Source organism: Onychostruthus taczanowskii, unplaced genomic scaffold, assembly GCF_017590055.1.
Source record: "Onychostruthus taczanowskii isolate IOZ18803 unplaced genomic scaffold, ASM1759005v1 scaffold201, whole genome shotgun sequence".
NCBI classification, from domain to species: domain Eukaryota; kingdom Metazoa; phylum Chordata; class Aves; order Passeriformes; family Passeridae; genus Onychostruthus; species Onychostruthus taczanowskii.
This window is the reverse complement of record NW_024499252.1, coordinates 368,953-391,197: the sequence shown is the minus strand read 5'-3', so window position 1 is coordinate 391,197 and position 22,245 is coordinate 368,953. Positions and strand designations below refer to the sequence as shown.

At 46.9% G+C, this 22,245-nt stretch overlaps 2 protein-coding genes and 1 long non-coding RNA gene across 3 annotated transcripts; 2 read left to right on the top strand and 1 right to left on the bottom strand.

Annotated features, from left to right (window-relative positions):
• The first annotated feature begins 980 nt into the window (after positions 1 to 980).
• CPLX4 (complexin 4) lies at positions 981 to 10,176 on the top strand. The gene is made up of 3 exons (XM_041403837.1): positions 981 to 2,373; positions 4,292 to 4,379; positions 9,598 to 10,176. Exons 1-3 carry the CDS (start codon positions 2,207 to 2,209, stop codon positions 9,823 to 9,825), a joined length of 483 nt encoding a protein of 160 aa, XP_041259771.1. The 5' UTR covers positions 981 to 2,206; the 3' UTR covers positions 9,826 to 10,176.
• LOC121335564 lies at positions 4,298 to 22,194 on the bottom strand. Its single transcript, XR_005952600.1, has 3 exons — positions 22,052 to 22,194; positions 19,984 to 20,175; positions 4,298 to 7,070 (listed from the first exon to the last, which is right to left on the bottom strand). It is a non-coding gene; the product is annotated as an uncharacterized LOC121335564 (long non-coding RNA).
• RAX (retina and anterior neural fold homeobox) lies at positions 16,113 to 17,800 on the top strand. Its single transcript, XM_041403836.1, is given in 4 exon segments — positions 16,113 to 16,300; positions 16,302 to 16,362; positions 16,467 to 16,730; positions 17,348 to 17,800. Coding segments are annotated over 4 exon segments (966 nt in total).
• Positions 22,195 to 22,245: the final 51 nt, after the last annotated feature.

Below are 22,245 nucleotides of genomic sequence, written 5' to 3'. Positions count from 1 at the left end.
CAGAATCTAGAAAAGATTGGGAGTTTGGGTGGCATTTTTGGGCTGGCCTCCCTCTGGAATTTGCCTGTTTTGAGACTGAATTCTTTGCTGGGGTTAGAGATCTGGGTGTTCCTTGGGTGTGGAACAGGCTTTTATGTATCACCCACTTTCATCAGATAAAACAGGAACAGAGTCTTTAATTTTGATTTCACTTAAGCTAGAAGGAAAAGACCTGGATTTAAAGCAAAGGAAGTGACAACATGAGTACTTAATTAGCGGCTGTTTTGTATGTTTTCATGAAGTCTGTGATTCCTGTCATCAACAAAAAGCAGTAAGTTTCTACAGTGCAATAGAGCACCTGCCTTGAACAGAATTACTGTGGGGTGAGTTGTGCCTTTTGTCACCAGCCTCTCCTGTGTTTCTCAGCAGCTTCAGTGCCAACAGGCCCGGTAACTTTTAAAGCCCTTTGTTATCTTTGACCTGAAAACTGACATGGGAAAGCCTTTTGCTGATTGTAAGGTTGAGAGGTGGAGGGCAAGACCTCTTAGCAGTCCCTCCCCAAGCCAGTCCTCGCCTTTCTCTGTCTTGTGAAGGCATCACTTCTAGGCACAAAATTATGTTAGAAACATTTCTAGGGGGATCAAAGCCTACAGAAAAGTCAGGGAAGCTTCTTTTCAGTGAAGACCAACAGCACAAAGCTTAACAGGTGCCACTTTCCATACACTTGGAGAAGACCCTTGAGACCAAACATTGGAAAAATCAGTGTTTGCAAAGTTCCAGCTAGGAGAATTTTAAATAAAGATGAAGCAGCTGTTATTCGGAATTCATCATTTGAGTGACAGTTTCAAAAAAAAAGAGTTTCTTGTTTAGTCACTAATAATCCAGGATTTCAGAATGTCCTGTGGCGGTTTTTTCCTTTTTGTTTTGGTTTGGGGTTTTTTTTGTTTGTTTTGTTTTGTTTTTTGGGGATTTTTGGTGGGGTTTTTTGTGGTGTTGTTTTTTGTTTTGGTTTTGTTTTTTAAATAGTAATAGGTCTGCTTTAATTAGAAAGGCTGTAATATAGATTAAAGCATTAGGCAAACTGGAATCCTCCCATCTCTCAATTCTCACTGAAATTATGAGAGTGCTGGGAGAACCATTTAGATAATCAAAATTTCAGAATGTTGCATTAAGGCATGTGCAGTCAGTGCAGTAGGATAAATGCTCAAAACCCAAACTCATGAACTTGGGAAACCTAGCAGGTGATTTTCTTTCTCAAAATAGTCTGTGACCTAGGTAGCAGATCCTGGAAATCTTCACTTGAGTAGAGCTGGTGAGGCTAATGATGTGACTAAAGGTTAGAAAGATAAGGACCAACAGAAACAATCTAGACCCAGAAGGTATCCATACTTTTTTCTGGCATACAGACTCAGATTTAGTCATCCTTTATCAGCAGTTAGGATAACAAACAGCAGATGTTTTATGCAGCACCAAAGCATGGGTCTAGATGGAGACAGCTGAGCTGTCAGAAACTCAAAGGAAGAACACTAGGAAGATCTGACTTGCTTTCTTTGGGGTTACTTTCTTGAAATAAAGCAATTGTAACACTGATGCCTCATTCATCTGCAAGATAAACCAATCATATTAAGAGGGGCTGAAAAAAAAACACACAAAATATTTCTGTCCAGCGGGATAAAATATTCATGGATAAAAAGAATAAGGGGTTTTGCCTAATGAAGAATTCAAGTTTTCAAATCTCCTATCTGAGGGTTTTCCACTCAGTAGCTTGAATTTTGCTATTTTACTATGGCTATTGGGTCAAGCAGGTTTTAAATTCAGATCCAGGGAATGCTGTGATCTCTGAGAAAGTGAGAGCAAACTTCAAGACTGAAGATATTAAAATGCTATTGCACACTACAATTGATTTGTGTGTGTGTACAATTAGCTTAAAGTATTAATGGAAAAAGTAGGTAGTTGCATCTAATGATTTTTTTTGAGTAATCTGAACCATCTGCCTCTATATATTAAGGAGTTCTTTCTTTAATCCAGATTATGGCTGACAAACTGGTTTTGGCATTCACGTTTCACTAGCACTATGCCCTTGAAGAGCTGATGTGGCTGTAGAAACTCTCTCACATACAACTGTTGTGTTTGAAAACATTTTTTTGTTTGGCTTTCTTGTAGTTTTTTTCTTATAGTTCCTTTCTTTTTCTTTTTTTTTTTTCTTCTTTTTTTCTTTTTTGAGAAGATGGCCTTTCTAATGAAAACTATGTTGAGCAACCAGGTAAAGAATTTGGGACTTGGAGGTGGAGGGGAAGAAAGCAAAGAAGAAAGCACTCCTTCTGATCCAGCAGCAGCTGCAGGAATGACCAGAGAGGAGTATGAGGAATATCAAAAGCAAATGGTTGAGGAGAAGTGAGTACCTGTTCCCTTATTATGAGTATGGGGCTGATTCTTGGTAACTTTGTGCAAATAAAAATAGCCCAAGAAGAAGGGAAACATGCTGCTCTTTACTATTTTTTTAAAAAGCAGATGAATCTTTGCTAGAAAGACTTTCCAAAAGAAAAGTTCCCCAACTGGAAATGGTAAAATACTACATTGCCTCTTCCTGCCCCCCCTCCCACCCATTCTTGCAACTCTCTCCTCTGCTTTCCTGCTATCTCCACAGCTTGATAGGCTGGACTCATTCCTAGGTGATGTTACTTTATCTAGAAAAATTTTCCAAGATGTTTGTAGTGCAGGATTTAATTCTGTTATGTGTATGATTTGTTCTAGAACTCCATGTGTGTGGAGTACACTTTCAATATGTAATATTTCACTGTCCACATTTATTACGGCAGACCTGAAAAAGTACCGAGTGCTCATTTATCTTGAGCAAAGGTTTAAGATGTTTTTGGTTTTTTGTTTTTTGTTTTTTTTTTTTTTTTATCTACTAAATAAAGCAGAACTTTAAAATCAATTAAGTCTCAATTTTGTCTGTAAAGACAATCTTTATCACTTGCTGTGTTTATGAAAACAAGTAAAACAGAAGATTTGGTGTGTGTAGGAGTTCAAACCATGCATAATTATAAATAAAACTATTGACTTTTAAATCTCAAATGCATCTGTTCCTCTAATGGTCAATTACATAATGGTTGCGTAAATCCTTCTTGTAAGATGATTATAGGTGCCAGGTTAATGACTGATGGAATTTGAGGTATCCAGGTCTGTATTTAGCATCAGACATTTCAATCAGGAAGACCTGAACAGGTCTCATTTGGTCTGGAAAAAAAGCACAGAATGTTTTGCTCTTCCTTTTGTCAAGTGATACCTAAAAGAGAAATGTCCACCTGCTGGCAGGAAGATGCTTTATGGAGACTGAGAAGAAACACAGGATTCCTGGGATAGGGAAATGCCTAGGAAAAGAATTACTTCTATACTGTTTTTAAGTGGGGCAAGTGTCCCTTCCCTGTTGAACTGTACTGAGGAAGCAGGGCAGGAATACCCCTATAGGACACTTAGAAACTCTAAAAGAAAAGATCACCTCTGGATGAGATGTGGTGCTGTGTCAGAAATCTCTGACATGGGCAGAGCATGCTCCTGTTTCAGGGCTCCATGGATTTTGCCCAGTGTTCAGCTGCGCAGGAGTGGAGACCAGAAAAGTAAATATGCCTTGCTGAACTTGTGCTCAGGCAGTTTTGAACCCATAAACAACCAGGCTTTGGTTACTTCTCAGATTTTAGGTTTGTTTGCGGGGGTTTTGTTTTTGGAGGGAGAGAAATCCAAGCACTCATTTTGGAAGCAGAGGAAAAGTAATATTTCATTTTGGAAGTATCTTTTATGTGCCAAAATACCTGTAGTGAAACAAGATCAACTTTGCAATAGAACTTCCATGAAAATGCTACCGGGGAAAAAAGAAATTAAAGGGAGAGGGGGGTGAAAGATGAGTGTCATCAAATGTTACCAAAAATCTTTGAGGAGACACGTTTTGCAGATAAATGCATGTGTAATCTAAAAAAAACAAAGGTGCAGACCAGTTCTTAAATCTAATGAAAACATTTTATAAAATCACAGATGAAGTCAGTGCTCTTCCATACAGAGAAGCTTCAGAATTCATTGCTCTTATGAAACAATTAATGCACAAAGAAAGACCAGGAAAATTCACAGGTGACAGAAGCACAGGAAGTGTGTCCCCTTGGCATCACTATATTGGTATTGCTCCTTTTTTGCCTTTGGACAAGTTACTTATCTTGGGGAATAACTCCCATGTGTAGCTTTTTGCAGCAAGCAACTGGTTTAGTGCAAAAGGTTGTTTTTATTAGCATATTGAAGAAATATTTTTTCTGATTTCCAGGATGGAAAGAGATGCAGCATTTGCACAGAAAAAAGCAGAGCGAGCTGTTCTGAGGGTTCACCTGAGAGAAAAGTACAGACTGCCCAAGGTAAGCCTGTAGCTCATGAGCTCATCTAGCCCAGAGGCCAAATTTCAACCAATTTTAAACTGTCCATTCCTTTTTCTTTAGTGAACTTGGCACTGTCAAATATTTCCAGGAAAACCAAAATATTGAAAGCACAAGCTTCAAGCAACTTATTTCAAATAATTTTTTAAATGATTGTGGTATTTTGTAGGCTTCTGCCATGGGCAGCAGAGAGGTAATACAGGACAGAGTACTCTTCCCAGGGGTTTGGATCACACATTTCCTCTGACCTGTCACTACTGGGAAGATGTTGGCATATTTCATTTATACCCCTCAAGGATATGTGGTTCTTAGCAATTTGAGAGTTTATTTGTATTAGTGACCTGTCAGCTACGAGTCATTACCACTCATTTTCTGATCAGTACTTTCCCATGTTTTTTTGATTAATTAAAATGGAGGAAGGTAAAGAATCTATCTCCTATAAATTTAGCTGCTAAAACATGTAGTGCTTAATCCAAGCAAGTCATTTAGGGACTTATCATCAACAGAAAGAGACCAGCACCTGTGGCCTCATCTAGCCAAACTTTTAAATAAGCATTCAAGGTGGAGCTGGGTCACCTCCCAGTGGCTGTGTCTCTTCCAGAGGGAAGCCAGGCAGCATCTGAACTCAGGTAAGATGCATTCCACCCCTAAGAGCCTGGTTCCTCTGGTGCTCTAGCTGGACAACATACCCTGAGGGTGAGTTTAATTACAGAAAGATTAATTATGCAAAAAAATTAAGTCCAAGATTTTAAGTGATTTATTGGATTGGAGGCCTAAGTCTCTAAACACCAGCATTTAAATTAGCAGCTGAGGAGTAAAATATCATTAGGCTTTGCTTTCCTTTTGGAGGCATAGGCTGAGACAGCTCCTGAACAGCATTTACCCAGTGTCTTGCCACAGCTTTCAGCCCCAAGAGGGGCTGCTTTGGAAAGCTCCAGGATACTTGAATGTCCAGGTCTCAACTAAACATCAGTGGAGCTGGGTATCTCTGGTTTTCAAATTCTCCCACTTGCAATGGTTTTTACAGCTGGAGATGGTGTCCAGGTCACCAGTCTCCCTTGGCTGAGCACCTCATAGACACACAAGTATGCAGTGGTGATCTGACCCATGTCCAGTAGGATCTTGGGCTCTCTGGGGCCATATTTCAGTAATAACAATAGAAGATTTGTCTCCAAGGTAGGAGAGTAGCTCTAAGCCAGAAAACAGTATTGCAGGATACGTTTTCCTGCATTTGTTTCTCTCTATACAGCATTTCTTGGTTTTCATCAGCCCTTATGAAAACGTGTTATAGCAGGAAGAGAATGAAACTACTACATGCATGCTAATGTGTCCCTGAAAAAAAAATCAGTGCTGTAATACAACATTCTGGCAAAAAATGCTCTCAGGCTTGTGATAATGCATTAAATATTTTGAAAATTGAAAGTAATTTCAGGTAGCCTAGTATAGTCTAGAAACACTGAATATTACCAATATCAATCACTAGCAAGCATTTTAAGTAAAAACATGGAATTCAGGACTAAGCAGGGCCCCCCTTTGCCACATAAGATCTAAAGCTCCATGCTATCTGGGCCAGATTTATAAGAGAAAGTAGACCCTTAATGAACCTAATCCTATTAACAGAGTTGTCAACTTAGGTTTGTCATCAGAAAGATGTTTTTAGCCATGAGACATTTGATCTATGGACAACTTTTTCATCTTTGGCATATTCAGTGCATCACATTAATACAAAACATTTTAAAATATTATATAAATACGGACATTAATATTTTAATAAGAATTGAAAAAAAAAACTCACCAAATTCTCTTATCCACTTGCTGCCTTTTTCCTGAACTGGGATTCAGTAATCAATTAATTTCTGCAAGGTCTAAACACAGGAGCATGATTTGATGGTGGAAAATGGAGCCCCAATGCAGATGTCAGGAAGGAGCAGTCCCCACTGCTCTGCACTGCTCACCAGCTCTGTGCTCCAAGCTGTGATCTCTGGATTCTCTGAGGGTGTTTCCGGGGAGGAAGGCTGGTGGTACCAACATTTGACTCCTTGTACCTACTTGTGAGGTACTTGCAGCCCTTCGGTGGCAAAAGGACAGTGCTGCTGCTGTGTTGCTAATTTAAGTCCCGCCCTCAGGTCAAGGCAAGGTGAACTCTGATTTTGTATGTTACTGGTGCATTATAGGTGATGAATCACAGGATAAGGTCTGGAGTCAGCTACCTAAGGATCTCTGCACATTAGCATAGGTAAATGTTATGACAGGATAAGCTAGGCATAAGTAAAGCAGTACATCACACAGGGATGCTGGCAAAGAGTTCGGTTCCCTTGTGGATTAGTCTGTGAGCTTTGATCTTTTTTGTTTACAAGTAGACTTCATACAAGCAGCGTTGAACCAGCATTTGGTATTCTTTGCTCCTTAAGCTGCACAGAAGACTTTACCATCATTGTTCAGAGGACTGAAAGTGCCATTTAACAAGCAATACCAAACTTTGATTGCTCTTCTCCCCTTGTGGAGGGCATTGTCTTCCTTTGAGGGAGCTTGACAAAAGTTTTTGGTGAAAGAAGCTCTCTCCCTGAGGGACATTGCTTTTCCTGTGGGCACGGACTGTGTCTCTCCCTGAGGGCCATTGCTTTTCCTGCCCAGCGGACATGGAGCTGTCTGATGTTAAACTGTATCCTTTACCTGTGGGAGACAGAGAAAGAATTTCCCCTGGGATATCAGATGGTGACCATCTCCTGCTTGCACTATCTTAATCCTTCTCCCTCTCTCATTCACCTTTTTTCTCATTTCTGTACTCACTTCATGCTACAAAATAAAGTTGGTATGCTTGAACTGGACCCGTGCACCTTAATTTGGGCAGAGGACTTTACTGTCAAATTGTAACCAAGCAGATATTTAGACAGTTTTCTGCTCACACCTGTGTATCGTTGTATATGTAAAGAACTCTATTGCATCTATAGCAAAATAGATCTGGGTCTGACTACATCAGAGGCATAATCAGGGTGAAAAAGTATTACCATGCACTCAGACTCTATTGCCTATGCTGTTGAATTGTCAGAATAATGTCTGACCCAGTTTTGGCCTGGGCACTCTCCCAAGCAATTCCCACGGCCAGTTTGGGAGTTAGGACAGGCGTTCCCAATCGGCAGTTAGATGGGACCACCCTGTTTGGTAGGGTGCAGAGATCAATAGCATCCCAGTGGGTTTTTCCAGGCCAGCTGGCCTTGGGGCAAGAGACAGTGCCAGGCATATTTAATTTAGTAAAAGAGATGTTGCTTCTGTGTTCACTTTTCCATTTCAAATAAAAGTAAACAAGAATCAAACACTCAAATTCTAGAAGGAACTGAAGAGGCCATATGTGCATCATGTGCTTCTTTGCTTCTTGTTGAGCAACCACACCCTGTTGAAGCTCATTGTAGGTCTATTAAAAATAAATGTCAAGTGGGTAGAGGCAGATAGCTTGGGCAGAACTGTACAGCTTTAGACTATATCTCAATATATTCTTTTTTGGCCAGAGAACCCTTTGAAGCCCCAAACTGTTGCACATCACATCCCAGACTTCCACAGGACAGTGGACTTTGGTGCAAGAACGTGCCAGAAAATTGTTCACATTGCCAAAGATGTGAATCACTACAGTGATTCAATTAGAAATAATTTTAAAGGAAAGAGCATGTGTGATTGTCTCATTAGGGGCACTTTTTCAGTAATTAACATTTTTTTATTATTCTCTATCGCTACTGATTGATGAGGATTTTGAAAGGGTTAACTCCTCTGATAGCCATCAGTTGCTGAATAAAAGCTTAAAACAATTTTTCCTGCTACAATCAATAAAAAATACCTCTTCTTTTCAGGAGATTGTTTCTAGCTCCCACAGATCTGACTCCAGCAACCCTTACTAAAAAGGTGAAGAGATGTCTTCACCCATTTTTTCCACATAGCAGTAACAATCCTGCTAGAGCTCCCTACAGTTTCACAGGAGATATGGGGGGAAATCAGATTAAAGGGAAGTACAGTCATTGCAAACATAAAGTGTGGAAATTTGGAACTGTAAATAGTGGTTATGCAGCTGACCACCCCCAGCCTGCCTGTCCTTGCTAAGGCCTGCAAAAACATAGACATTGCTCATATATGTTCTTGCATTCATTTGTCCTTTCATTCATGCAAAACCCATACCCCTCACTCTAAAAAACACCTCCTGCTGATAGCATTGCTGCTTATTCATATCAGGCCTTTGCTGCTGTCATGGTTAATTTTGGAGATGTAATGAGGCATTAATGCTTATCTTTGATGTGTGAACTGTGTCGAAATATCCTGTTCTTCTGAGATCTGGATCCATCAGAATCCACCAGAAAATGTGAACAAAATCACCATTGTTTGAAAAATTGACATAATCCCACTGATGGTGTATTTCAGTGGGCAGGCAGGAAACAAGTGTGTGTAGTGCTTACTGCATCTCAGCCCTTTTAATTGCTTAACCAGTTTCTTCTCCTGTCTCCTTCTGCTTTCCCAGACTCACAACCAAGCTCCCTCCTCTCTTTTGTTGCCCAAGTCCTCTTATTACCCCACATAGCAGCACCGCAACACTGATTATGTGCCAGGCAGCCCCTGCTCTTCATCACAACCCAGAGAGGCCAACCAAAGACCTAGACAGAGTTTAGACATCGTTTGGAAAGATGTGATTCATTCATCTTTCTTCCAGAAGGCTTCAGTTTAGTGCTGATATCTAAAAATCCCCCCCACCCCCACCCCGCCGCGCCCAACCATGGAATAAGGAAATGGTGCCACAGCTCTTCTAAAGCTCTTGTTTCATTGACCAGAAGCTGACAGGCACAGCACAACGGCTGACAGGCTCGATAGTGTCCTGCAGCATGGTTTTGGGGGCTACAAATAACCTGGAATGGAATTCCTGCCCCATCAGCATGGCAAAGATTTCTAAAACGGCAAGTGACACTGAGGGCTTCAGTTTTGACACTGCTGAATCCCTTCAAAGAAATATAATTGACATTGCCTGAAAAATCTTAGAACTTTCATGGAGGCTGATTGAGGCCCTGAATTTACAAGTTGCGCACAAAAAAAAATTGACTGAAAAATCTGTGCATGTTTCGGCTCTCCCTAAAAACCTAAAAAAAAATCAAAACAAGAGGCTCACTGGTAGATCCTGGAAAGAGGCAGAAATACTCTCATCTGCTGGTTTTGTTTTCTGCTTTAGAGTGAATTGGATGAGAATCAAATACAGATGGCTGGAGATGATGTGGGATTGCCAGAAGACCTTCAGAAGATGGTGGCAGAAGATCAGGAGGAGGAAGAAGACAAGGACTCTATCCTGGGCCAGCTGCAGAACATCCAGAATATGGACATGGATGCCATCAAAGAAAAGGCACAGGCCACCTTCACTGAGATGAAACAGGCAGCAGAGCAGAAATGTTCCATGATGTAGAAGAGCCACCACTGCCCAAAGGCAGTGTACCTTCAGTCTTGTGTTGCTGGGGATGCAGAGGGAGAGCAGGCAGAGGGAAGCACTTAGGTCTATAGCATTCAGTGTAAATATAGAAAAGTGATGAGAGAGACGCTTAAAACCCTGAGGGAAGAGTAAAATTTTACCTGCTGGGACTGCCTAGAAGGAAGTTAGAATTGATCCTCAGTTTTGAACATAACTTTTTCCCCCATGGAAAAAAAATGGCTTTATAAAAGTTAATATTGGGAAAAAAATGTGCCTTTTTCCATTTTTTCCACATGACTGAAATGCTATTAAATGTGTATGTTTGAACAAAATTGTACTTCTGATACATCACATAGAGGTAACCGCTCATTTAATCCTGCTTTCAGAAATAAACACATATATTTCTTTTAAAAACATGTCTGTTTCAAGCATCTTGAGGCAAACACAGTGTTCAGATATTGACATCTGCTGCAAAACCTTGACTTTTAAAATCATCTCTGTATTAAGTGTAGCAAAGGCAAAAAGTGAAGCATGTAACTCAACAGCTTGGGTCAAAAATGTTGTCATATGCACTGCGTGGGGACTTGTAGGAAAGTAAGGCTTGGTGGCTCTCAGTGAGCCCTGCTCTGGAGCAGTGCAGGCTTCTCCAGTGTGCTTTCATTTCCCAGCCTCTCAAAAACACTTCAAACATCAAGGGACAGCAATGACTCTCTGCTTGTCTGCTCTGTGTGCCAAATTCTGGGGCTGGGGGTACCAGCGCAAGGCTAAAACCAGCTCCCCACGCTGATTCTGGGAGTTGTCTCCATCAAAGGCTAAACATGGAAGGTTATGCCAGGGTGGGGCATCTAAACCTGAGGAAAGGCATAGCTCTCACTAATGTTACATCTGCCTGTGTCTATGGAACATGCAGGCTGCTACTCTCAAGGAATTCTAGAAAATGAATGGCTTTGTAAGTTCTCTAGGAGCTAGCCTGGAAATTAAATTTGGAAATGGATACATGCAGCACCTTCCTACAGGTTTATAAGTCTCTTTCTCTCTCTCTCTCTCTTTCTGTCCCCAATCAATCAAGTAAAAATAATAATTTTAAATTAACAAATGCACTAAGTATGATTTATCTTCTTTCTCTTTTCCTGCTTTCCTTGCTTGCTTCCCTCCTTTTCTCTTTGTCTTTTCTCTCTCCCCTCCCCTTGCTTGAAAACCTGTTATCTATTTTCTTCCCCATTGTAGCATTAAGAAAATACGCCCTTTTTTCTTACTCATTTAGTTCTTACCTAGGAAACACAGAATTTACAAGTTCTGACCTTCCTTGCTCTTTCTGGAGGATGTGCTAGTGCATTAAATGGCTCTCATCCAACAGGTAATTTCTTTAGTGCACAAAACTTATCTTTAGCAGGTCCCTCAAGCATCAGAGCTATTTTGCCTAAAACCACCAAGACTTCTGATTCTATTTCTTCCTCTTGGGATTCTGCTCTCACATGGCACCACAGAATCTAATTATCTATGTGGAAAGACAAGTGAGCTCTTTTAGGAGGTCTTCACATAAAGTAAATAAAATAGTCACCATCTCAGTTCAACCAGCCTGAGGTTTGTGAAGCTCAATGCATTTCCCTCTGCATTGGTATAAATCTGGGTGGTGTCTCCACACTGTTGTGTTGCTTTACAGACTGAATTGTCCTATCTATGAAACACCAAAATAAACAAGCCTAAGGGTTTTGACCTTTGAATTAAAATGTGCTTGGAACTTCCCAAAAATCTTACTGAAAGCATCTGGTGCTTTAAAAGATCTAATTAAATTTGTCAGCAGATATAGGATCAGCATTTTCACAGTTTAAAGGGTCAGAGAAGAAAGTACAGTCAGAATCACCAAACAAACGATTAATGAGACTCCAAAAAAAAGTGTCAGGGCTGGCAGAGACAAGCAGGACTGGGAGGTGGCTTGGGACTGGCACAGGATGGGAGCCCACCCCCACCGAAGTGCTGCGGGTACAGGAGTGAGCTGCCTTAGGCACCACTGTTAGACCAGAGCTCCCACATTTAGTCTGGAGTGGCAGAGCCAGGGTAGGGGGGGGCAAATCTGTGCTGCCCTCAAGAGGAGCCTGATCTTCGGCTCGCTGGAGGTGGCTGCCTGCTCCTGGCAGCACCTGCAGGGCTCATCCCTCCAGCACCGGCTGTTCCCATCTTCAGCTGCTGCCCACATGCCTGGGGAAGCACGAGTAGGAGGTGGTGAGGCCACCCCAGGTACATGCAGCTCTCAAGGTGCTTAGCTCTGGGGACAGGTCACAGGGCAGCCACTGCATGTGCTGGTATGTGAGTCTGGGAATGTTTGTGTCCATATCCGTGCACAAATGCACATGTACGCGCATGCATGCAGCTATGCACGTGTGAGAATGGACAGGGACATGTCTGTGTGTCCATGTGTCTTTGTCAGGAGCAGATTAAAGGGTTAGGTCACATGGCAGCTACTGCTGCACCGACCCTACCTGGGATTTGGGTTCTTAGAGTTAATAGGATCGCTGGAGCTCAAGACCGTCATCCCATCAAGATAAATGTCTCTAGTGCCCACTCTTAAGCAATCTGAATTCAATTAGGCTAATTGGAAAACAAGTAAAGAAGGATTGCGTTAATATAGCCTTATAGCATGAACCTCCCCTCCCTCCCTATGAGCATGGCAAGCCCAAATGCCAGCACTCTTGCACCCAGTCCATGGTGCCCCCGCCAGAAAGGGCTGCCTGGTTCCCAGAGCCTATTCCACACCCACAACCTGGACAGACAGCAGGACAACAAGATCTCTGTGCAACTCCTGGGTGCCAGACAGGACTCTGGGAGGTGGAGAAAACACAGCTGATTCTCCTGGACAGATCAAGAAAAGTCTCAGCAGAAAAACAACAAAAGTGTGAGTGATACAGTGACAGGAGGAGACAGCAGCTTCCTCATGCATTATGCTTTCAAGAAGGTTCTGAAACTGCACCCTTAGGAATTTTTGGGGAGGAAAAATTCCTTTTTTGGGGTTGTTTTTAACAATCTCCTGGATGATACAGAGCATGCAAACTGCAGGAGAATACAGGTTTGCTCTAGGTGAATATTTCCTCCTTTTCCTTGCTTCCCTCTTGTTGATTTGCAGTCTGACCGTGAAAGCCCCATTTGTCTTTCAGGGAGGTCCCCCCCTATTGCACATCTTTGGTCTGGAGAGTGATGTCTCTCCTGCAGTGTGACTTCAGCTTCAAATCTCTGCCCTGCAAGGCAGCAATTATTTCACCTGGACATAAAGAAAAGGCAGGAGAAAAGGAAGGAGGAACCTGTGGCATTTTATGATGGTGATTTCATTGTGTGAAACTACATCCCATGCATATGTCTCAATATTGACTACAGGATGAAAACTATTTCCCTTTAGTCTTCACTATATATGTACAGGAAGGAGGTACAGCATACAGCTGCACTTTACAGATGGGCCATCTTGAGAACTTCTGTTACTTTCCGAGCATAACTTCAGCAGAAATTTTAATAATGCATTGCAAAAGAAAAATAAAAAAGGTGATGGAATGGGGATACCCCTTGGAAAGGCAAGTAACAAACCCTACCTCAAGAGAGAACGAATACTCTCAAGTTTGATTCTGGGTGCCCCCACAAGTTTCCAAAGGTCAATGGTCTTTGCAAAGCTGGGATGTACCACAGGATCAGTTTCTGAGGCTTCATACTAATACGATACAAATCCCAGAGGGCTGCAAGCAATTCAACTGACAGCCAGGACATCAGACCCAAAGGAAAAAGTTCAGTTACCATTCTTTGCCTATCTAAACCCTCTGTGCAATCAGAGGAGCCATTAGACTTCTTCCCTCCCTGGAGCACTGTAATGCCTCATGCATGTCACACAGTCTGTGCCTGAAGCATGGCAAGAGAGAAAAGACAGATCTAGAGCTGGAAGAGTCAGAGTTCTCTCTGCTCTGCTACAGGGTTACGGGGTTTTTTTCAGGTACTTTTTCAAATCGGGATCAAAGGAGTGGCTTCCTCTTTCAACAATTCCACTCGCCTGCAAGGAGGATGCTACAGTGACAAATATAGCTCCACATGGAAAACACAAGTGGAATATTCTACTGCTGAGGAAAGAGGAGCCTTCTCTGTCAGGGAGGAAGGTCTCTTGTGTCCTGTGTGGGACGCAAACACCGTGCTCCAGGGCTAGAAGACTTTTTTTCTGCCTTCATATTGTGATTAACAGCAAAAAATCGAGTATTGACTCTGTAACTGACCACTTTGACAGGTACCCCAAAAGCAGCATCTCTGCCAGGATCTAATGCCCTTTATGGCACTGACTAAAGGGTTTTTGCTCCTTCATCTCACATTCCTATCTTTCTCAACTACAAGCAAAACTGATTCCTAATTTTGCCCAGGACTTCTGGAGGGACAGGTGTGTTTTGTGCTGATTTTGAGTGCTGTAAACTCCCAGCTTCAAATTAGAAGAAATTAGGGACATTGCACAGTTCATTCATCTTCACTAATAGAGTTCCTGGGAAACACACATGTAGATTAAAGGAACACAATGGCCCCTGGCTGATTGCTTTGAGTACCCTCCAATGTCCCTACAATGGTATTGACTGGCTTTTTGTAGTGTCCACAAAAGCCACACTAACCTTTTCTTGTCTCTTCTGTTGGCCTCTTCCCTCTGTGCAAACGGATGTCTGAGTTCTTTCGGCCTCAAACCAACCCCCAAGCAGTCAGTGAAGGCAAACCTCCCCTGAAGCTAGGAAAAGCTCTGCACTCCTAAAAGAAATCTACTTTGGGACACCCGAACATAAACCTGCAAAAGGTGTGGACACTGGCAGAAGCAAGCACTGCCAATCTTTGAAGTGATTCCTCTGAAAAAAATCTACATTATATGGAGCCTGTTGGGGCAGAAGGAGAACTAAAAAAATGCAGATTTATTGAGAGAGGTCATACTTATCAGACTAGCTAACACATCTGGAAGAGCAAGGAGTAGCAGTGGTGTTTTTCTTTCACATACACTCTCCTCAGGCTTCAAATGGAAGCATCCCCAAAGCTAAGTGTAGACTGAAAACCACTCTGGATGTTACTGGGTCTGTCACATAAACAAGCTGGGACAAAAGGTAGCTGGTGCCTCAGAGGAACTGGGAAATGCTAGTATGAAAATGAGAGAAAGAAAAAAGCAGGGAAAAGATCGATGCAGGAGACGTGATGCTGTTACCGGTAGGTCCTGTGGTAGGTCCACGCCTTCCACCAAGCCAAGTACAAAGAGAAATGTGTGGGATTTGGCTCCCTGCCTCACCTCCAAAAACACTCTCTGCATCCCCCATGAAGCTATGCCCTGCCTGCTACCCCGCCAGCCGCACTCACACCGTGGAGCACAGGGTCACCGAATCAGCTCTTCTCACAGGCTCTGTGAGAAGCGGCATACTTGAAAATACTCTGTGGCATACTTGAAAACTTCTTCGCAAATATTGCTTAGTGCTCCCTCGGGTTTGTGAAGTCTGAAATGCTGAACCCACCTTCTGCGTCTATCCTGCCCAGAAGCACCTGGTCTGTGAAATGCCTTTGGAGGCAACAGGGCGCAGTGTCCCGCAGAGTCGGGCCGGGGCCGCGGATCGTCCCGCAGGGCAGCTTTCGAGCGGCCGCCGTGAAACCGACGCACCTGCAAACCGTCCGGGAGGATCTGGGCTGAGGCCGTCGGACAAGAGAAAAGCGGCGAGGCTCCGAGAGCCGCCGAACAGCGCGGGGCCATACCAGGGACCCGCTGTCCTCCGGCCGGGCACCTCCGGGCTCCCGCCCCTTCCCTTCCCGTTCGCTGAGTCCCCTTTACCGCGCCCCCGGCAGCGGCTGCCGCGGCTCTCGCCGTCCCGGCTCTGTCCCCCCGTGCCCGGCGCGCCTCTCGCCGCCCGTCCCACCGCGATTTCAGACAGCGCCGCCCCTGCCCCGGGGCTCCGACCGGGGCGCTCGGCCCGGGCCAGCCCCCGGCTGCAGCGGAGGCCGCCCCGCTCCGCCTCGGGCTCTCCGGATGGCATCGCCCGGCGCCGCCTGGGGCTGGGACTGGGGCCGGGTCCGGAGCCGGCGGGGAGGGGCGGGGCGGCCGGCGGGGGCCGGGGGATGCCCTGCCTCCCCCTTCACGCCGAAGAGATGCGGGGGCCTCGCCTTCCCTCTCGCCTACCGCCCCCTGGCACTCCTCCCCCGCCCCAAGGAGGCCAGCCCGCCCGGCGACACCGTGCCAGACTTGCCCGCGCCGCCCTGAGGCCGGGTAAGACCGCAGCGGCGCGGCGGAGCCCCGGGCCGGCCGCCTCATGCACCCACCCGGCGCCCTGCCCGCCATGGCCGAGGGCGCCTTCTCGCTGGCCGCCCCGGCGGCGCGGAGCCCCGGGGGAAACCCGTCGAGGCTTCACAGCATCGAGGCTATCCTGGGGTTCACCAAGGAAGACGGGCTGCTGGGCGCCTTCCCGCCCGACGGCAGCGCCAAGGAGGCGGACCGGCGAGGGCCCCGGCATTGCCTGCCCAAGATGCCCGGAGAGCAGCCGCCGGCCGAGCCCCAGGGCCGCGCTGAGCGCTTCCAAGGTGAGCGCTGTGGACGAACGCCGGGTACCGGGGGGCGGACGGGTGGGCGCCGCTCCCCCACGCCCCCTGGCAAGCTCCGCGGGGAGATCCCGCCGGTGACCCCCCGTCTTCCCCTCGCAGAGCCGTACTGTCCCGGCAGCGCCAGCCCCGAGTTGCCCGCTGGCAGCAGCGGCGAGGGGAAGCCGTCGGAAGAGGAACAGCCCAAGAAGAAACACCGGCGAAACCGCACCACCTTCACCACGTACCAGCTTCACGAGTTGGAGCGTGCCTTTGAGAAATCCCACTACCCCGACGTGTACAGCCGCGAGGAGCTGGCCATGAAGGTCAATCTGCCCGAAGTCCGCGTCCAGGTAACGCCCGGCCCGGCCCCCCGCGACGGCCGGGCCCCGACGGCCCCCGGCCGGCGCCGGGAAGCCACACACGGCCCANNNGCGGGCCCCCGACGGCCCCCGGCCGGCGCCGGGAAGCCACACACGGCCCGGCCCGACGCGCCTCGGCGCAGCCCCGTGGTCCCGGCGACCGGAGCAGCCCCGGTGAGGCGCGCGGGCCCGTGACCGCAGCAGGGCTCCGGCCACACTCGGGGCCCCGCTGGAGCGCTGGACACGGCTGCCGCACAGCCGCGCGCCGGCCCGGCCGGCGGGACAGCGCGGGGCTCGGGGCAGACCTGCGTCCGGCAGCCGCATCGTCGGTGCTGCTGCCCTTTGAGCGGCGTGTCCCAGCTCGGGGCTGCTGAATCTGCTGTGTGCCAGGGCAGTGGCGGGTGGATGGGCGGGCCAGCTTCACTGCGGGACTGCTTTCCACCAAGCCGGGGCTGTGGGTCGTGGAGGAACTTCCGAGCCCCCCAAATTCCCTTTTGCCCCAGGTCGGCAAGGCGTGTTTCCCTCACTCCGTTTTGCGTGTACCACTGCAGCCAGAGGCGAACCTCTTTCCACTGCCTGGGGCCTGGCTGATACAGCTCTGCTTGCAGGTTTGGTTTCAGAACAGAAGGGCTAAGTGGAGGCGGCAGGAGAAACTGGAGGTGACCTCCATGAAGCTGCAGGACTCGCCCATCCTCTCATTCAACCGCTCACCGCAGGCAGCACCCATGGGTCCTCTGAGCAGCAGCCTGCCCCTGGAGACGTGGCTCAGCCCACCGGTGCCCAGCAGCACGGCCCTGCAGACCCTGCCTGGCTTCGTGGCCTCGCCGCAGAGCCTGCCCGGCAGCTACACGCCACCGCCCTTCCTGAACTCTCCGGCAGTGACCCACGCGCTGCAGCCTCTGGGGGCCATGGGGCCACCACCGCCTTATCAGTGTGGAGCCACCTTTGTGGACAAGTTCCCTTTGGATGAGGCAGACCCACGCAACACCAGCATTGCCGCCCTGCGGCTGAAGGCCAAGGAGCACATCCAGTCCATTGGCAAGCCCTGGCAGACAATCTGAACTCCCTCTCAGCACCTGGGAGAAAGCCATGGGGAAGACGCATCCCAGAACGCCTGAGGGACACGCTTACCCTGCCTTGGCTGCCACGGATGGATGGCCAGGCACAGGAGGGCTGTCCCATACACCCGCCTTTCCCCTACGCCTTGACTTGCTTTTGTATTTTGTGGTCCTTTTAATTCCCTTTTCCACAACACCTGAAGAGTTAGGGGCCTGATCATAGCTTAGGAAAAACAATCTCTTTTGCTCTCCCTCCTTGGCTGGATGCTTTAGTTGCAATAAAAGCTACAGCAGGGCAAAGAGCTATGTAAGGTGGCTGGGAGCTCAGGACTGCTGTACCTGGGGAGGGGGTTCTACTTTTACACCATTAAATGGCACATTCTGCATGGAGGCTGTGTATCATGTTTCTGAACCCAAATGGGCATCTTGGGCTGGACCCTCTGCTCCGTGTGATGTACAGAGGGGTGGGAGATGCCTGGCTGTGGGCTCTTCTCTGTTCTCCATCAGCAGAACCCTGCCCAAGCTGGCTGTGGCACTGGGGCCTGCATCCCCATGATGGAGAGTGTGCCCAGATGGGAATGGGCACAGCGGGGCTGAGACCCTTGCAGTCCTTGGGCCAGGCACACCACTCCCACTATTGCCCTTGTGGAGCAATGCCAGGCTCAGGTAGGCTCTGCAGGCCAAAGTCAGTGACAGTCCTTGCCTCTGCAAAGAAGGGGAATGGCAGGACCCCCAGGGCTCCTGCCCCCTGCAGCCCAGCTGCCCACAGGGAGAGACAGACAGCCTCAGGTTGGACACTGACACCTGTCTGGGGCCTGGCAGGCTTATCCTGCCCACTCTGGCTGCCCAGGATAGCCCCTGGAGGCTGGCACAGAGCTGGGCCATGCCTGCTCCCCTGCCCACCCAGTGCCCATCGCCAGGCTGCCTGAACTAAAACTGCGGCGTCTTTATTTTTCATTATCTCCGTTACTGCCTGTAATGGGGCTGAGAAGCTGTAATGAAACACCCCTTCTCCTCTGCTGGGCATGGGGTGCTCTACACACTCGGAGGTTGTGGCAATTAATGTTTCTCATTAGGGAAGAGAGAAGGATGCACAAGTGCCCTCATTGTGTCCTGGGGATGATTCAATGCAGACTGGGAGACCTCTCCTTTCACCATTTCCCACTCGTTGTGGCCAGACAAAGGCTGGCGTCTAATTATATTTTCACAATCTGTGCGTATCTTTTAAGAGTCCAGTCAGAAACAAGTATGTCAGCCTTGTTCAGCTTCACTTCAGAGAGCTTTTTAACCTCAGACAGCAGTTTCTAAACATCCCTTCATAGTTTTCTCCACAGCAGTCCCCATCTATTGTATGGAGAGCTCCTTTTACAGATAATAGGAATCCTTCTTGTTTTCAAACGCCTTTTCCTCTGTCCCCAGCCTCCCTGCAGATCCAACCTGCCTCGCTGGACCAGAGCACACACTGTTCAGGACCCCCAGCTTCCCTCCCCTGAGCTGTGCTGGTCCAGGGCATGCAGGAAGCCAAGTAAGTGGTCCCCCCTGAATTTGAGGGGAATTAAGCCCTGCTGGGGAAGACTGTCCTGCTGGGCTCTGGACTTGACATTTCTACTGTGTGTGCATTTGTGGCTGTGCCCACCCTTCCCCAGCCCACATCTCTTTGCTTCCTTGACAGAGAGGAAGTGCTGCCAGGAAAATAACTGCCATTGCTGTCAGGAACAGGGAGGTATTTTGCTAACTTCTAGTAAGGACACCTAAAGGAGAAGAAAAATCATATTGCTTCAGTTTTTAGGTCTTATTCTAGTGGTCCTTTCACAGGTAAGCTTTGCTTGCATCACCAGTTGCAAGAAGGCATGGCATTTTTAGTGACTGCAAGAGAAGGATTTCTCTTGGTGTGCTTGAGAAGTGCCTGCATAGCCGGGTTTATGTCAGCAAGAGACACACACTATTGAGTGACTGCACAGGCTCTCCACACTCCTCCTTCTCAGGGTAGGAACAATCTCACTTATCATTACTTGGCTGTAGTCCAGCTGTGGCTCTGAAGCTGAAAACCCTCCTGCAGGCAAGCACATTAAATTGCTGCCCTAAAATTCTCGCCTGTCCTTATTGCTCATGGTTAATAAGCAACTCCCCAAGATTTCCATAGTGCTTTCCCATATTTTGGCATTACTACCCTCCCTTTCTCTTACCTACAGTTCTTCTGTATCCTGTGAAGCCATTGGAAAGAAGCCCTCTAATTCCTGATCAGCTGTCACCAGCGCTGTGATGCTTGGTTACTTGAGATAGTCGAAGAGTGGCAGTAGATAAAACCACAACGACAGGGCAGCAGAAGTAGCAGCTGAAGACACCTGCTCACTTTTAATAAGGCCCTGATCCAGCACCTGCAAACAAATAAATATTATGGCAAAGATATAGTGGTCGTTCTTTTATTGGCATATTAAACAAGTGTTTGTTATACCTTGTACAGGTGAACCCTGTAAATGGATCGACTTTGTGCAGTCATATCCTTCAAGGAAAGCTGCGAGTTTATTGCTAAAAATGAATATTTTACCAGCTACACAGAAATGGGCAAATAAAGAGACAGAGGGATATGCAAACGCGTCTTTCTTCTAGCCTGTCTAGTTTTCTGTGTTCCTACACTTTCTTTCAAATTGTCCCATTCCATTTTAAAAGCCCATTTGTTCATTTTGTTGTAAATATCTTCTCCTCCTTAATTGGGTGCTGAGTCTAATAATCCTGCCTCGGCTTGTTAACTGTACAATACCAGTCAGAGTTAATGACCCATTAGCGATTAATTCCTTAAACAGCATCTAATTGCTCACTGTAAAACCTTTTCTTAAAACTGGATTAAATCATCTAGATCCTTAACCACTTCTTTACTCTAACTTTGCTAAGGCTATTAGCATGGCCTTCTGAGTGGTCTGTTTCTTCTTTTGCTTAAACTGTATTAGCAACGTAGTATTTTTAGTGTCCATACTTGACTTCTTTTCAACACCTGAAGTTATAAGGAAGAATAATACAGAAAAATACTGCCAGAGGATGAGTAATTATGAGGAAAATGCCATAATGGAATTTGTGCTCAAGAGTGTATTCTGGTCTCCCTTCCTTCTCTCTATCCCTGCTCAAAATCCTCTCAAAATTCAAGAAAACGAGCAGATGCCTGAGCTCTTTAATTTTGACTTGAGGTTCAGCTCGTTGGCTTCCCGGTGGAGCAGGACTGTCTCTGTGTGCAGGAGGGACCCTCAGTCCCTGCTGGATGGTTTGGAAGCTGTCATACCCTCTGGAGCAGCAGGATGGCTGTTGTGTGTGCTACTGCCATGGTAGCTCACAGCCCCTGTGACATGAAAACATGCGCTGCTCAGCCATAGTTTGAATTTCTGCTACTAGCTGCTGGGGTTGAGGGCAGTACTGTTCCCTTCCTCTGCGCAGAAAGTTGAACGATTTTATTTCCATCTGCCCTGGCTACACCTACAGCCATTTCAATTATGGACATTCAGTTTCTTACTATTGCAACATCTCAAGTAACAGCTCAAAGCTCCTCATTACATCTTTCCTCATCTCTAGGGATGTACTATGAACAAGTGTTAATTCAAGGGGGTTCCCTTCAGCTACAGCGTTTCAGCTTCTCTCTTCTATGCAGTCAGCCGTCCTCCTTTGTCGCTGCTATAAACCTTGGGATTTCCTTCAGTAGTTTGTCAGCCACAGAGTACCCACCCGCAAAATGCTAGCATTGGAGAAAATAGTGGAACAAAACAAAAACAAAACAAAACAAAACAAAACAAAACAAAACAAAACAAACAAACAAACAAAACAAAAAAACAAAAAAAAAAACCACCCCAACCAAATAATGAAACAAAAAACCCCAAACAAAAAACCCCAAAAACCCCAAAACAAACTAACATCCCCCCACAAACAACAAAAAGCCAAACAAAAACACAAACAAACAAACAAACAAAGTGAACTCAAAAGCTCGTTGGACCAGAACGCTGATACTACCAGTCTCTCTAGTAGAATTAATACCATGTCCCCTCTCTGAGTATCTCTGTGTTCTGCTAAGACATTATGTTAAAACTGGCTGACATTTGGCAGTCATCCCTGTGTCATATGACTCTTCTGCCCCTTAAAGATTGGGATTGCGGAGCCGGGCAGTGTGGTGCGACTGAGATACGGCATACAGCCGCAGCCACGGGGCTCACCGGGCACCGGAGAGCACCGGGACACCCTGCACGCCGGGGCTCAACCGATCCCGGGGCTCACCGCAGCGCTCCCCTCACGGCCGGGGCTCAGCCGGTCCCGGGGCTCACCCGAGCGCTCCCCTCACGGAGGGGGCTCAACCGATCCCGGGGCTCACCCGAGCGCTCCCCTCACGGAGGGGGCTCAGCCGATCCCGGGGCTCACCGCAGCGCTCCCCTCACGGCCGGGCCGAGGGCGCCCCCTGCCGGCCGCGGGCC